Source organism: Acomys minous (genome assembly GCF_964271855.1).
Source record: "Acomys minous genome assembly, chromosome: 2".
Taxonomy (NCBI): Eukaryota; Metazoa; Chordata; class Mammalia; order Rodentia; family Muridae; genus Acomys; species Acomys minous.
Window position 1 is genome coordinate 148,098,031 of NC_140484.1, and position 16,625 is coordinate 148,114,655.

The window sequence follows — 16,625 nt, forward strand, 5'->3', positions numbered from 1 at the left end:
CAGCATGCAATGCTCTGGGTTCCATCCCCAGCAAAGAACCCACCAACTAATGTGCCTCTGCGGTGGCAGCCCTGGGTCACTGAATGCTTGACCAAGATTGAACAGCTCTGTGATGCCCCCGTCCCCATACCGTGTTCACATACAAAGAGCCCATTTCTATCTTACTGGGCTGAGCCATCCTCACCAGTGCAGTGTGTGGTAAGCTATGCCTTCCCAGCTGTGGCCGTCTCCTTCCCCGGGCTGTGCGGCTCCCTCTGCCTGCAGAAGGTGCACATAGCAGTGCTCAACAGCTTCTTGGAGCCACAGGTTAGCCTGTGGCCGGCTGCCCCAGCAGCTCATCCCATGCCCCCCAGGCTGGACGCAGGGAGGAAGCCGGTCAGCACACAGGCTGCCTGAGAAACATCTATGCTTCATTGGCTCCATTGCCCCATATTTTTTTCTCTTCCAAGTCACTTTCTGAAAGTCCAAGTGATTGATAGCTTTATAGCCTGGACAGTCCCTCTCCTGATGAGACAGTTCAGCACGAGGGAGGAACCGTTCCTGGGGGTGGGGGTGGGGTGTGTGTGGAGCTGTGAGACCAGGATGAACTTCCTCCTAAGAGTCTTCGATTCACAAGTGTTTGTCCCCGAGCTTGGATCCTGGAACCCACCTGAGCACCCAGGCGTGGCTGTGCACACTTGTAACCCCCGTGCTGTGTGGAAAGAGACAGGAGGGTCTGGGAAGGGGGGGCTGGCTGGCCACCTGTCTACTCCAGGTTCAGTGAGAATCAAAGAAATAAGGCAAAGAGTGACAGAGCGGGACACATGACATCCTCCCTAGACTCCACATACAAATGCATATTCATACACCTTACACACTCCAGACAATACACCCCCACAATACACCAAAGAGTAAAAAGATTTCATAGAACTCCCTCCCCCCTCTCTCTCACACACACACACACATACTCACACTCACATACACACTGACTCATAAATACACCTGGATACATACAAACACACATACACACATATGAATGTCCATGCACAGTGCATGCCCATGTACACACACACACACGCATATATATGCACACACAAACACATTCACACTTACATACCCATGCATGCCCCTGTACATACACATACATGCACACACACTCACACATGAGTGTCCACTCACATGCATGCCCTTGCACATACACATATGTGCACACATGCATACACACTTATACATGCACATACTCACACGTACATGTATATTCACACACAAACACACTCACACAGGCATATCCCTGCACATGCACACACGTGCACATGTGCACACATGCTCACACACTCACACATACACACACATATGGTGGAGGAAATGTGTAAAAGCCACTGGAATCTGAGCGTGGTCTACTCCAGTTCACAGTGTTTCGTGGTATAGCTCACATTCTCTGGGCCATAGGATGCTGTTCTGGGGACAGCAGAGAAGAGGGTAAATGGAGCTCTGCACTGTTTTGTTTTGTTTTGTTTTTGAAACCTCAAATGAGCATAAAACTATTTCACAATAAATAAACTTAAATACAAAATATCTTTTCCATTGGGCTTTTTTGACACAAGATCTCATGTAGACCAGGCTACCCTCAAATTCATGACATAGCCAAGGGTGACCCAGCACTCCTGTTCCTCACGGCACCTCCCAGGAGTGTGTCACCACATCCAGCTTCAAAAGAAAAAATTTAAGCAGTAAAATAAATTAAAGTAACAATCTTATTAAAAAAAAAAAAAGAATTCCCAGGGGTGACACAGCAAAACTCAAGCCTTACCTGAGAGCTAGGGATCAGAGCCTTCCACCAGTGGCCGCCCTTCACCAAGTCCACCTCGCACAAAGGCACCGCCACCTTCCCGATCACACAGTGGCGGGAGAATTTGTCAAAATCCAGCACAGTGAGCAGCAGAGTCCTCCTCTGGGCTTCTAGGAAGGGGATCTCGAAAGTGTAGCGTTCCTCAAACACAGGCTTCTGGGTCTTGCGTTTGACTCCCGTCTGCTTGGAGTTCTTCTGGTCGGGCAGGAGGCAGATCTTGACGTAAGGGTTGGAGTGGGCCATGTCCTGGCGCGAGCCGTCGTGGGAGATGGGGGGCGGGAGGTCGCGGGCCTCGATCACCCTCACCGTGAGGTGATTGTGCAGCAGGTCATACTGTGTGCTGAAGTGCAGCATGCCCAGCTGGTATTTGGACATGATCTCCTCATCGGTCAGAGAGTCCACGTCATCAAGGTTCGAGTCGAGGGAGTAAAGTCGGGGCTCAAACTTCCTGAAGTAGTCGTCGGGGGTGTAGGTCCGGCGCAGCACAGACGGCTGGATGGGCTCCTTCTTGGCACTGAGAACACCGAACTCAATGGGCCTGATGTCAATGAGCGGGGAGCTGGGGCGCCGGGAATCCAGACCTAAACAGCCGCCAAGAACAACGGTCACCTCCACTGGCCACCCGGTAACCCCAGTAAAGGGCCCCAGATGCCCACGTGGGCTTCTCTGCTTCAATGGGTGCTTCTGTGAACACTGGACATTCAGGCGCCCCATGACCTTTGGAATCCATTTCAGGACCTCTGACACACCTAAGCCCTCAGATGCCCAAAGCCCTTACAGAAACAACACGGGGGCTGGCAAGATGGTTCAGTAGTAAAGGCACTTACTACCAAGCCTGAGGACCCGAGTTCAATCCTACATGGTGGAAAGAGAGAACTGGCTCCCAGAAGTTGCCCTCTGACCTCCATACATGCGCAATGGTGTGCATGTTCACACACAGACACACACAATAAATAAATAATAAATGCAAAATAATCATATATGACCTATGCATGCTCATTCACACATGTTCATGCATGTCCAACATGAAGTGCACAAGCAACAGGTACCCCAGGCTAGCTATGAATGCAGCTCAACACACTTGTAGATGACACTGTATCCCAGGGCCAGAGGGCAGGATACCCTGCACTGTCTTCAAATAGTTGTCACACTGAGCACAATACCAATGCAATTAAATGAAATTTCCCTCATTCTTCCTTTTCCTGCTGTGTGGTGGATTCAGTCCAGGGCTTCACACATCTAGGCAAGGCGCTACCACTGAGCTGCAGGCCTGGGCCTCTCTTCTCTTTTTTATTTTGAGACAGGGCACCACCAAATTGCACAAACTAGCCTTGAATTTATAATCCTCCTGCCTTAGCATCTTGAGCAGCTCAGATCGTAGGCCTGCACCACCAGGCTCGGCTATTACACCATGTTGTTTAGGTAATAAAGACAAATAAAGTTTGTCTTAAGTATGGACAGACAGACAGACAGACAGACAGACAGACACACACACACACACACACACACACACACACACACACACACACACACAATCTTCCCCGACTCCTTGGTTCTTTGAGAGAGGGTCTTGTCAACTAGCCCCCAGTGACCTGGAATTCACTATGAGGCTTAGGCTGGCCTTGAATTTACAATTCTTCTACCTCAGCCTCCAAGTGCTGGCATTGGCTGAAGCTGAGGGTGCAGACTGTGTGCCTACGGAGAGACAACTGTATTCTCATTTACTGTGGGAGGTGGTGGCGCCAGAAGCATGGCCATTGCAGTCTTCAGAGCTGCTTGGTGCCAGGTAGGACTCTAAAGGGATGCCATGCCCCAAGCCTACGTCTGCTTCTTTTCAGTCCCCTGGATTCACTAGAGGAGACATAAGCCCATCTTATGGATGAAGGGGTAGACTGTGCGTAGCTTCCAGAACCCTGTACTTGGCAAGTGCAAGAACCAAGAGGGGAAGCCTGCCCTCCCCGACTGGTACAACGCTGCCCCACTTAGGAGCATGAGCCTTGGGGCCAGTGTGCCTGGGTGAAAACCTAGTTAGCCTACTAACATGGAAAGTAAGAGGTCTATGCGTGCGTCAGCCCCTTGGTCTCCCTGTTTCAAACCCTTGCCATTTGTTTTCCTGCCTCTATGACCCTTCGTGTAAGCACTGCCATTGTTGTTTTAAGTCAGGACCTCACCCTAAGGCCTCAGGCTGACCTGGAACTCACACTGTACCAGGCTGTCCTAGACTCTCTTGACTCAGCCACCATGCTCAGCTAGCTTTCCCCCCCTTTACTAAGAGAACAGCCCCTAAACCCCAACTGTCCACAGAAACTTACTGGAGATTCTCCGAGTCAGGCTGTACGTGGACTTAGATGTGTCTGAGGACGAGCGTCTTCCATCGGGGGAGTTGGTTCTCGGGGTCAAAGGAACATCACTGGCTGTGTGGACAGAGTCACCATCCTTGTCATTGCTCCGGCTGGCCATTCTGAAAGAGGGGAATGGGTTTCAGTGGCTGCTGACGCAACCCTCACCAAAGTCCCTCATGGGCTTCCGCCTGCTCTCTGCTTTCTCCCACAGCCTAATTTGTACCTTTTCCAAACCCTGAGCAAGCATCCAGTGCCTGAACACAGGGACTCCCATCTTGGGGACATGCATGGTGGTGTTGCAGTCTCTGGCCCACACTACATCACTTAGAACAATGGGAATGTATCCTTGCTTTTTGTACAAACTGAAACAAGCCAAGGGCATCATCCCTGATTTAGAAAACAGCTTCAGGGTTGTGCAGAGGGCACTCGAACCTGCATTCTTGGCACGTGGGGGGCAACATTATGGGTGCACTGGAGCTGTCAATCTTGGGTCTGGCAGGAACCATGTGGTTGTTCAGATGCATCTAGTGGCTCTTGGGGATATGTGTCCCCCTGTCCCCATAATCTCCGTGCCTCTGATTTAGCATCCTTTTAAAAAATATGCTGTCCCAATGTCACTCAAGGGTGGAGTGGAAGGAGGATGGCTACCGAGTGGCCCGGTGAATCGATGACTTGAGAACAGAAGTTGGAGGTGGAGAAGCAGTTATGGATTAGCAGTAACGATGACTCAACAAGATGCTAATGAAGACGAGAAATGTTAAGGGACTGGGGGAGGCATGGGCAAGACTCAGAGGAACAGATGGCGACGGAGATGAGAGATAGATAAATGACGGGTGATAGGTAGGTAGGTAGATGGATGGATAGACAGACAGACAGACAGATACTTTCAGTTGGCACTCCAGCTAGGTGCCCCTGGGTGGTTCCTTCCCTCTCTCTGTTCCTCCTTTTCTCCATCTACAAAGTGGGACTGACCACAATGCCGTCTTCCCTGGCTGCTAGCCTCTCAGAATGAGTTAACCAGCATTAAATGACACAGCGGTGACATAGTTGGGTATTTGGTGTGTTTTAGCTGACATTACAATGGGGTTGGCTTTAAGAGACCCTCAAACTGGGCACAGTGTGTGCCTGTAATTCCAGCACCCAGGAGGCTGAGGCAGAAGAACCGTGGGATCAGACTACAAAGGGATCAGACTACCTTGTCTCAAACAAGTAAATAAAATGAAGCTGCACCAGTCTGCAAGCTGGGCAGAGGTGCTGGGGCAGGGAAAGACAGACGGGGGGGGGGGGGGATGGGGGGGTTAGCGGGCGAGCCTTTAAAGAGATGTGGGTGCTAGCAATATTGTGCATAGGTGAATATTGCGTAGTGCCCCCTGAGACATCAGATTAAGGCTGTCCCAGCCACATCCCCTCAACTTGACATTTAAACCTACAAGGAACCAAACATGTCTTGAAACAAAAAGTGCAAGCTTTGAGTTCTAGGGGGTCTTTGGAGACAACGTGATAGGCAAGATGAGGTTGATTTAACTACCCCCCAGAGTGGTGAAAGGCAACAACCAGACAAAATAGCCTGGAAAGGGGGCCTGGAGAGCTGCTGGCTGTGCAGACAGTGGACAGGCGCATGGGGACAGGAGACAGGATCAAACTGGGGCAACTTTCCCTTAAAGCGAGATAGCAGCCTTCGGATGAAAAGGCCCTGGACCCCTGCCTGTGGCCTGGCTCCCCAACTGCCAGGCGTCACTGATGGTCACCTCCTCCTATGAGACCCACACACCTTCAAAGTCCTTTAGCTGAAATGCATCACCCTCTGGAGCCACTCGGACACAGACACGAGTGCCTGTGCACACAATGGCTGCCTCACCTGTGTGCTCCCTCAGACACCCCGGACCTCTCCATTCCCTCGGCCTACAGTGCTCTCCTGGGCTCTTTCCTTGTCCAGTTTGTGTTGCTTGTTTGTTCTCTCAAGTTTCTGCTTCAAGGGGCCCCTCCTCCAAGGACTGCAATCCTGTCCTTGTGACCTTTTCTGTCCCTTCCTTTACCGCTTTCTTCTCTTCAAGGGCTGCAGGCTCATCTTCAGGGCCAGCCCACTGGCTTCTCCGTTACTTCCCAGAATGAACCGGGGGTCAGCGACACTGAAGTATCCTATCACTCCTGAACAGTGAGATCTGCAATCACCGATCAAGGTGGGCAGGAAATGGTGAGCGACACCAATAGTGCCTACGAGCACTGAGCACTGTCTTAAGCATTCTCTGGGCACTCGACCCTGCAGCCAGCTGTTACGAACTCACTCTCTTGCAGACGGGAAGTGCAAGCTTGTGATGGGAGCTGATTCACCTGTCGATGAGCCATGGAGTCCCAGAGGATCCCAGCTATGCTCCAGTCTAGACACATGCTCGCTTCCACAGCTAGGGATCTCCTATGCAACCTACAAGAGGCACGCATACAGTAGGCACTCCATATAGGTGTGTTGGACATACAAACAACTTGGCTTTCATCCACTCTCCCATAAGGACCCTCCACCTGGGACCTGCTTCAACAGAGCCAGGTACACAGCACAGTCACTAGGATCTTCACCTGCCCATATGACACATGACAATCAGTGCAGCATCCCCAGAGATCTCACACAGAACACACAGGGGCGCTGGCTTAGTCACCACACGTCACTGTGTGGAGATGGGCCCCAGATGTCACGGCAGGAACAGCGTTGCACAGCCCAGGCACTTGACATTTCCACTTCCTGTCTGTTTGATAACATGCAACTGCCCACTTGGAAAACAAATCTGGAGAAACTGCAAGCTGCAGATCTGCTTTTTGAATGATTGAACCCGCTTCCTCACAACACCCACCACCACCACACACACACACACACACACACACACACACACACACACACACACACCCTTGGTGCAGAGTCTTGTTCTATACTGTGTTGGATGCCAAAAATCAGTGAGGTGCTACTCAGGTCTGGGGGAGCCCGGCTCATCTTGGGAAGCGGGAAGGTCACATACAGCTGCTCACACTGCAGACTGTCCAGCTCCAGATGGTGCAGTGTGTAATGTCACAGCATAAAGTGTGACTGTGGGAGGCAACCTGACTCCCACGCCTGTCTTATGCCACAGATAAAATTGAGAAGTCTAACCTCACGAAGTTGACAGTGACCCCACCATACAGTATGTACTCAAAGAAATAACTACTAGGCTGGGGAGATGGTTCAGTGGGTAATGCTTGCCACATCATGTTGAGGACCCGAGTTCCAGTCCCCCGACAGCCAGCATTCCTACTGTAATGTAAGAGGCGGAGCCAGAGAACTTCTCAGAAGGACAGAGGCCAGCTAGCCTGGAGTATGTGGTGGGGAACAGTAAGAGGTAGAAGGTGAAAACTTGGGGTTGTCCCGTGACCTCCACATGCGCTCACAAGACGTACACATGCGTGCACACACCATACACCAAAGATGAAGGAGGATGAGGAAGAACTGCCAAGGAATCTGAGTTTCACTTCTCATGATGACAGCTGGATCACGGCATTTTCCATTTCTTCCTATAGCTTTGTCAGATGGTCAACAGGCTTTTCAAATTGTATACATGCACACACTCACACATTTATGCGTATGCACATGTGAGTCTGTTTGGATGTTTCCCCCTTCTGTTTTGTCTCCAATTTAAGAATCAAACCTTGAGCCTCACTCATGCTGCAAGCACTGAGCTCCGTCCCTAGTCCTTGAGTTTCTGAGACAGAGCATCGCTGTGCGGCCCAGGCTGGCCTGGGACTCACGATCTTCCTGTTCCATCTTCAGGACTGGGAATACAGGTGTGACACTGTACCTGGCCAACAGCTATTCTTCTGAGTGACTAAGACATGTGGCTCTAAGGATCCAAGTGGCCTGAGCCACTCTGCTACAAGGGTCCTACGAAATGCAACTGCCTCTCCCATCTCAGCTCTGGGCCCGCCTTCTGAGTCAGGCCACAGCTTAAAGACAAACCATGCCCTTAAGATGACTGCGGGGCTTTCTGAGGACATCCAACAACGACAGACAGAACACTTATGGAGCTCTTGCTACTGGGATAAATGCGTTCTGAAGGCAGCTCATTCACATTCAGCTTTTGAGACAGGGTCTCACTATGTAGCTTAAGCTGGTCTTGAACTCACAATCCTCCTTCCTCCACCTCCCTAGTTCTGGGCCTAAAGGCATGCATTAGTATGGCTAGCCTTCTTTATTTACTCTTAACTACAGCCCTATAAAACAAAATATTTTACTATTCTCATGCTCTAGTTAAGGAAATCAAAGATAACCAGGGTTTTTAAAAATTACACTCACAAGACTGGGGACATGCTCAGTTGGTGGGATGTTCACCCAGTGTGTGTAGTCCTGCGTATAGTGGACAATATCCAGCACTTAGGAGGTAGATGCACAAAGATCAGAAGTTCAAGGTCATTTTTGGCTGCATAGCAAGTTCAAAACCAGCCTGGGCTACATGAGACCCTTTCTTAAAAAAAAAAACGAAAGAAAGAAAGAAAGAAAAAAAAAAAAAGCAAGGCATGATGGCCCATGCTTTTAATCCCAGAACCCAGGAGGCAGAAGCAGACAGATCTTTGCAAGTCCAAGGTTAGCCTGGGTTATAAAGAGAGTTCCAGACCAGCCAAGGCTACATAGTGAGACCCTGTCTAAACAAACAAACAAACAAACAAACATTCCACTTTTAACCATCAAAGAAATCTCAAGCACTCTTAAGTACTTTTCTAAACACAAACTCATCAGAATTGTGTGTCAACTACAACTTTTTTTTATCACCCCACTTTACAGATGGGAAACCAAGGCTCAGAAAAGTCAAGCAACTTTCCCAGGGCCAACAGGTTAGAAAGCTACAGTAGAAACTGAACTTGAACTCCTCACACAGGCTGACATGAAGCCACTGTATTCTGGAAACATCTGAAACTTGCTTCTAAGAGGAGTATGCATGGCCTGACCTCCAACCAAGAGGAAAGATGGGGCCTCCAGAGACTTTTGCAATTTCAGCTCAAGATTTTGCTGAGACAGTTCCAAGTGGTACCCCGGCGTTGTTTGTACCCAGCACCATCTCCTCTCTGGGCCTCTCTCCCAGAGTCCCCAGCAGCTGTTGCTGATTATTTCAAGGTCTTTCCCAGCCCTGGTCTCCTGGCTCCTCCCCAGTTTCTGACCACATCCCTCTCCCTGCCACAGAGAGGTGGATCAGACATGTGGCTGAGCTTCAAAAATTGCGTTCCCAAAATATCTGAGCGACTGGCAGATGGAGATGTTGTGTGCGGGTGCAGGAGGGGATTAGAAATAAACTGGGGGGGGGGGGGAGCCAGAGCAAACACCAACAGCACTGGAGGCAGGATGGGCTTGGTTGGGCATCCCTGCCTATGGTCCCAAGGTATTCAGGCCCTGTTCAGGTCAGCCAAAAGGCAGCACAAGGCAGGTGCTAGGAGCGAAGCTTCACTGGTGCAGGCCTGGGGTTGAGCATTAGGACAGGCAGCCATGCTGCCTGGGAAGGGGACACTTACACACTGGTCCTCCTTTGAAGGCTGTTGCTTTCCAAAAGTTCTTCAAAAAGAACACAGGCCTTTTAAAAATGTTTTCCTGCTTGGATACTAAGGCTACTTACAGTGTCCCCAAGATTAGCATCCCCGGCTAGCATCTCAGAAGCTCAGTGTGAGAATGGCTGAGCAGTAGCCTCACCGCCAGCTGGTGCTACCAGCTGGCCCACAGAATGAGGGGGCCCAGAGAAGCCCTTCTTGGCTATGTCCATGGAAACTCAGCCTATCCCCCACCCATGCCTGCCCTCCAGTGGAGACACTGCTGCTGCTGCTGCTGCTGAGAGATAGATGTACTCACAGCCATGGAGGAGTCTGGGCAGGGAAAGGTCCCAAGATCTCCACTTCATCCTCGCTGGACTGGCAGCAGCTGGACTCATAGCACCTCTGGCAGCAGTGTTGACAAGTCCATCCACACAGCAACACATCAGAGATTCTAGAAAGAAAGCCCTAGGGCCATTGCGGGAGCGGGGGAGGGGCCGTGGGAGAGGAGAGACAACATCCCAAGTTACAAGCAGCCCATCTGGGATTGCCCCACCTATGATAAATAGGCACCCCAGAGCAGAGTTGCTGGTAGGAGAGGAGAATAAATTTCCCCCCATCTCCTATTTATGCACTGTGGGCACAAGATGGCAAACAGAAGGGACTTCAGCCTTTTGAGCAAGCAAAACACTTGCAGGTGTTTGCCTTTGTAGTTTATGAGCGTGCCTTTCTTGACAGGTGGGCGGATATTACAACATGGAGAGGGCCAGACAATATGTTCTCAAACACACAAAACATAGGGTTCTCTCCTGGCAAAAGAAAAAAAAAAGATACTTCGGGGGAGAAAAAAAAAGCAGCCCCAGGGACATGCAATTAAACTGGGGGAGTCCAGTTGAGTTAGGACACACATGCTGTTGTCTGCCCAGTGATGTCTCTTTTGCCAGGGTCTCCCTTTTGGTTAAAAAAAAAAAAAAAAGGAATAGAAATTGTACCCTTGTTAAGATCCCGTGACTCAGTTCTCAGTCATGCCCCAGCCCCACACCAGACTCCAAACGGAAAGGCAAGCATTTGATTAGAATCCAGACCAAACAGATGATTGTATTAACCCACCTCGTTCAGTGGTTCCAGCTGCCCTTTTAGAGAGCCACGGTGAAGCCAGGGTGAGGGGCAGAGAGGGTATAAAGAGAGAGAGACACACACACACAAGACCAGTTTAGCAATATTCCAGCAACTCAAAGAACAGCAAGACAAAAACAACAGAAAGCAACACCCTGCAGTCTTCTGCACTCACCATTCTGGGGAGGGGAGCTGAGTTTACTACCAAGGTATGGCTATGTTTGCAGGGCTGCTGGGAGCCTCTTGGTTAACTAACAGCGAATAAACGGGAAGTACGAGCTTTTCCATTTGACGTGCACCGTGTGCTGTTATGAATCAGAGCGGGTGGATAGATCGTCATGCTGCTCAGCAGGCAGCCACACTTACTTCAGGGGACTCGCAAACCTTCCCAGACTGAAATAGCCAGAAGCCAGCCCGGAGGACCCTGATTAGCTAAGCTGACAGGCCGGCTCCCCCGCCCCTGCCAGGGCCCTACCTTCCAATCCTGCTCCAATCCTGCTGGTGCAGAGCATCCTTCGACCACCCACAAATGGGGGAGGGGCTGGAAGGACGCCAGGAGCAGGTCCTCCCTCCCTGGGGTGGTCCCACCCCTACCCGTTCTTCTTCTCACAGGTCCCCAAGCCCCAGACTCCCTCCTCTTTTTTCTGGAAGGGCTCCTCTATGGAGCCAGGATTTCTTTTCTTTTTCTTTTAATTATTACATTTATTTTGTGAGTATGTGCGTGCGTGTGTCTGTGTGCATGTGTGTGTCTGTGCATGCGTGTGTGTGTGTGTGTGTGTGTGTGTCTGTGTGCATGTGTGTGTCTGTGCATGCGTGTGTGTGTGTGTGTGCGCGCGCGTGTGTGAATGTGTCTGTGTGCATGTGTGTGTCTGTGCATGCGTGTGTGTGTGTGTGTGTGTGTGTGTGTGTGTGTGTGTGTGTTCACACACATCCACGGCACCCATGTGGAGGTCAGAGGGCGACTCTCTGGAGTCCATCCTCTACTTCCTCCACCTGGTTCCAAGGATCAAGTAAATTCAGGTCATAAGACTTTATGGTGAGCAACTTCGCCAGCTGAGCCATCTTTACAGCCCCAGGATTTTGTGATTCAAAACTGAACCGAACACCACCAGGCAGGTGTCAAATCCAGCTGACCAGCTCAGGACAGATTCTAGACAATAAGGGAGGCGCAGCCCAAACCAGGGCTTTGGGGTGCACAGGGGGCCAGTAGAGACGAGGCAGTCTGGGTTTGTTCCCAGGTGTTAACTAACATCTTTCTGGCTCTTGCTCACTCTGACCCTTCCTTGTAAACAAAGCAAGGTGAGTCCTCTAAGGCTGGAGATAGCCCGGTCCAGCTCAGATTTAATACTGTAGCATTCCCCTTCTGTTTATTTTTCCAGCTGCCTTCTGCTTACATCACGTGATCTTGGGCTCCCTTTGCCCACGGTCGGCAGTTTCCTTTGCTGGCCTTGTGTATGCTTGGTTGCTTGCTGGCTGTTTCCAGACAGAGTATGAGTTTGTGGCCCAGGCTTAGGCTGAAACTCCTCACCCTCCTGAAAGTCCTGGGATCATATGGTATGCACTGTCATGCCCGACTTGATTTTTTTTTTTTTGTAAATTAATAAAAAAGAAAGTTAACTTTTGTCACTGCATATGTGGGTGTATACACATGCATGTGTGTGGCATGTGAACATATTCCTGTGAGTGTTTGTGCGCATGTATATATGTGTGCCTATGTATATGTGGAGGACAGAGGTCACTGTCTGGTGTCTTCCTCAGTTACTCTGCACCTTATTTATTTATTTATTTATTTATTTTTGATACAAGGCCAGGACTCTGCAGCTCATCAAGGCTGGCTGGCCAGTGAGCCGCAGGGACCCTCCTGTCCCTCTCCCTGCCCAACCCCCACACTAAAGTAACACACCACCATACTCATCTTTCACATGGGTGCTGGGGATCTGAACACCAGTCAAAAAGAGTCCAACTCAGGGAAAAACAGAATAATAATAGCACAGGTGAAGGAGGGTCTACTAACTTTTAAAACTCAGGCTCATTCAAGTGTCATGGGCTGTGTCGTGGGAAAGCACTTAATCACCGATCCCCCCTCCCCCGAAACCCCAAACTCAGCCAGGCACAGAGTAAGATAAGTGGTCACAAAGTGTACGATGTAGTAAGTTGGGAGGTAGGTGGGCTCTAAGCCTGGCTTACTTCTTTTGATGAGACAAGGCCCTCAATGTGAAAATGCTGTGTGGTTCCCAACCTCAAAATCGACTTGTGGCTTCTGAGACAACACCTTGCGGTTACACCTGGGCATCAAGAACTGCCCTGGCATAATCAAGCCATTGAAAGTGCCTTTGTGGGGCTTGCATGAGAAAGGCCTTGAAGATCTTCGCTGTAATCTGAGCATAGTGGGGTGTGTGTGTGTGTGTGTGTGTGTGTGTGTGTGTCTTCAGGAGTCTGAGGCAGGGAGGGTGTGAATTCAAGGCTAGCCTGGACTATGCAGCAAGACCTTGTCTCAAAAACAAAACTCTAAAGGAACAAGTGAGGGCACAGGAGATGGCTCACTGAGGAAAGGTGCTTGCCACCAAACTCGGCGACCTAAGTCAAATCCCCAAGTCCCACATGGTGAAAGCAGAAAACTCACTCACAACACCATTCCCTGTCTGTCACACATGCCCTGGTGTGCGGGGTCCTCCCCAGTCCTCCAGGTCCCCCCGCCCCTCCCCCCCGCCCAAACTACCACAAAGTGAAAAGCTTGATGGAAAGTGATGCTTTCTACGCACCTATGTAATTCTAGCAACCTCAGAGTGTGTTCCCAGGATGGGGGTGGTCACAAGAGATCCTTTTATACAGCCATGGTGAACAAAGAAAAGCCACCATAAGCTCCCCTGGTGGTGTATAGCTTTTGGGGGGTACAAGATGGTGGCTCAGGAGTAACCCAAGGCAGGGACAAAGGGGCCTCGTCCTGCCCCATTCCATTCTCTGGCCTCACTCTTCTGATACCAGGAATTGTGAAAAAACCAACAAACAAAGAAACAAAACCCAGGCATCCCACAGAGAGGTCAGCCGACTCCAGCTCACTCAAGCCAGCTAGGTGGCAGGCTGGTACACATCCTTCCAGCAGAGAAGGATTCTCAGAAAGTCTCTGAAACTCACTGACCAAAACAAACAAAACTTTGTGGGTGTGTAGCCACGCCCACTTTCTGATCTCCCTCTGTGCTTGCTTTGCTTTGGTACTGTTTTCCCAATTGAAAAGTTGTGACAGAAGAAAAAGAATACTGCTCTCTGTGTTCAGTAGAAGTTCAAAGGCTTTCTTCTAAGAGGGAAGCCAGGACCACTGGGATGCTTGGCTTGCATATCTTCCTCCCAGCCTACAGTTTAGATCCTACCCCGACTGCTAAGTAGTTGTGTGACCTTGGCGAGTGACTTCACTCCTCTGCTAAAGCATGGTTTAGGTGGCTGAGCACCGTGACCTGCCACTGTAATCCCAGCACCCAGAAGACATGAGAATCGTAGACTAGCCTGGGCTACATAGCAAGACCCTCCCCCCTGCCTCAGAAAAAGAAAAAAAGCATGTAATTCAATGAAGAACCATGAAAGCCTGTTCACTGTTCTCTGCTCACTCTCTCTGGTGTCAGAGGGGGCAGGGACTGGGACCCATGTCCTCAATGCTGTTCCACAATTAGTGTCAACCGTGTGTCACTGAGCAACTATTGAAAAAGTATCCCAGCAACTCTCAGGACACAGTAGATGTACAGTGAATGTGACCTTCATTGAACTTGAAATCAGGACTTAGGCAATCCACAAAAAAGCAAGCCATTCCTGGGGGTCATAGCCAGAGGGAGAAGGTCAGGTCCCACCAGGTGACAGGCCGTCTGAGGAGCCGGGATAAGGGAGCAGAACAGTTCTAAGGGGATCTGCAGTCCCCAGGCCACCTCATCTCCAAGCTGAGACTGGGGGACAAGAGCTTGAGTCTCTGGACCCCGGAGACACTCAGCTTCCCTCCCCGCCTCCCTTTAGCTAGCAGGCAGCCCTAGAAGCCTGAAGCTCCTCCCGGTGTGGGTGGGTGTCTGACCGCCTTGACCTTGGCGATGACCTGCCACCACTTTGCAGTTTGTAAAGAATCGGGGTTTCTTTGCTGAGCAGCCTAGTCCATCCACTCCGAAATGGCGGGGGAAGGTGTGTGTGTGTGTGTGTGTGTGTGTGTGTGTGTGTGTGTGTGTGTGTGTGTGTGTGTGTGTGTGTGTGTGTGTGTGTGTGTGTGTGTGTGTGTGTGTGTGTGTGTGTGTGTGTGTGTGTGTGTGTGTGTGTGTGTGTGTGTGTGTGTGTGTGTGTGTGTGTTAACTTGGAAATTCTCTCGTTCTAGGAGTCTTGGGGGTGTTCGGTGGGAGGGATGGGGGCGGGGGTCCTATACTTCTCGGACCCCAACTGACTAAAGTAACCGTCCCTATCTCCTTCACCAGTGTGCTCTGGCCTCTGAATGTCCCCACCCCTCTACACTCAGTGCCCGGGCAAACGATGTCCTTGTCCCTCCAGGTCTGAACAGCTGCCTCCAGCTGGCTCCACCGGCCAATTAGCCCGACCCGTCACCACGGCAACGGGCGCTGGCGGGCCGGGTGGCTGGCGCGCCCCGGGCCGCCCTCCCGCTGACCCTCCCCTGGGGTGGGTGCTAGGAGGACTAGGTGTAAGTGTGCAAAGTCACCCCACGGTCTCCCCTTCCAAGGAGGCGAGCGCGAGGGTGCAGGTCCCACGCAGGGCCCTCCATACTGAGATCTGGGGTCCCCTGCCCTGTCTCCACTACATGCACAGGTGCCTGCTCTGGGGCACCCGTTGTTTTGTTGTTGTTGTTTTGTGGGGGGTTTCTCCCCAGTAAGTTTGTAGGAGCTGCTGGGTGGTGCGCACTCCCGAGTCGCGCGCTCCCGCCGGAGGGGGCGCGGTCCCCGGTATCCCCTGGCCGTCGCCCCCAGTCACGGTCCTACCTGGATGTACGCCATCTTCGCCCGCGCTCACTCACTCCTGCTGGGGCATGGCGTCGCCACAGCCCCTTTGCCCCGGTGAGGTGGCACAGCCAGCCTGCAAGACACCAGTGGGCGGCCGGGTGGCCCCAGACGTGACTGGCGTGGCTGATGAGCGGCGCCCGCCCCTCCGCCGGCCGCCCCGTCCTTGCCCAGCCCTGCGGGGGCCGCTTCCCTGGAACGCAGTACCGGGATGCCCCGAGGTCCCTTGCTTCGGCTTCTGGTGGGCCGGCACCCACACCCTCACCTAGGAGTGCTCCCGGGTTGCAATAAGGCTGGGGCGCCTGGCCAGGAAGCCCCGGGCGAGCCGCGGGGACTGCGGCGACCCCGGCACAGGCGGGGCTGGCGACGCCGAGGCCCGAGCGCGGGAGGCGGGGAAGGAGGATGGGGACCGCAAAGGGGTGGGCGGGGGCGGTGCCCCGGTCAGTGCTGCGGGCAGGCACTAGAGTGGCACCTATCCACTGCCAGATCGACAGCAGGGCTCCCGGGCGACTGCGAGGCGAAGGTGTCACCAGGCAGCCGGCTGTAGGGTCTGAAGTTGGAGGGTCCCCTCCATTTGCCCTCTCCCCAAGCGCCTTGACGAAAGTTTTATACCAGCCTCACCCGATGCGCCTAGAATGAGGCTGTGGCGTGTGAAGAGGCTGAAGGGCTGGCGCCACCTATTTAGGGTGAATTTGGCAGCCCCCAGGGCAGTGCAGTGGCAAGGAAAATGCTCACCCTCGCTCGGCTATGCGTGCCCCTTTACCCTAACCTGTGTGGCTGGAGCCCAGGACGCAACAGGTCTGGCGCAGGGCGGCCTCGCAGCGCCACCCA

At 51.9% G+C, this 16,625-nt stretch overlaps 1 protein-coding gene across 7 annotated transcripts in view; it reads right to left on the reverse strand.

The window, feature by feature from the left end:
- Positions 1-16,306, reverse strand: part of SYT17 (synaptotagmin 17) — a 64,983-nt gene extending 48,677 nt beyond the window's left edge. Inside the window, exons 1-6 of one of the 7 annotated variants that reach the window (XM_084773720.1) lie at positions 16,060-16,160; positions 15,777-15,870; positions 10,813-10,830; positions 10,022-10,170; positions 4,141-4,289; positions 1,790-2,409 (exon numbers count right to left, since the gene is read on the reverse strand). In XM_084773720.1, the coding sequence (XP_084629846.1) occupies positions 1,790-2,409; positions 4,141-4,289; positions 10,022-10,170; positions 10,813-10,830; positions 15,777-15,791 (951 nt within the window). In that variant the 5' untranslated portion in view covers positions 15,792-15,870; positions 16,060-16,160. Of the gene's footprint in view, positions 1-1,789; positions 2,410-4,140; positions 4,290-10,021; positions 10,171-10,812; positions 10,836-10,993; positions 11,249-15,776; positions 15,934-16,059 lie in introns of those variants that run through there. The other 6 variants (XM_084773725.1, XM_084773719.1, XM_084773723.1 and 3 more) reach the window with 6 other exon arrangements.
- Between the last annotated feature and the right edge of the window lie 319 nt (positions 16,307-16,625).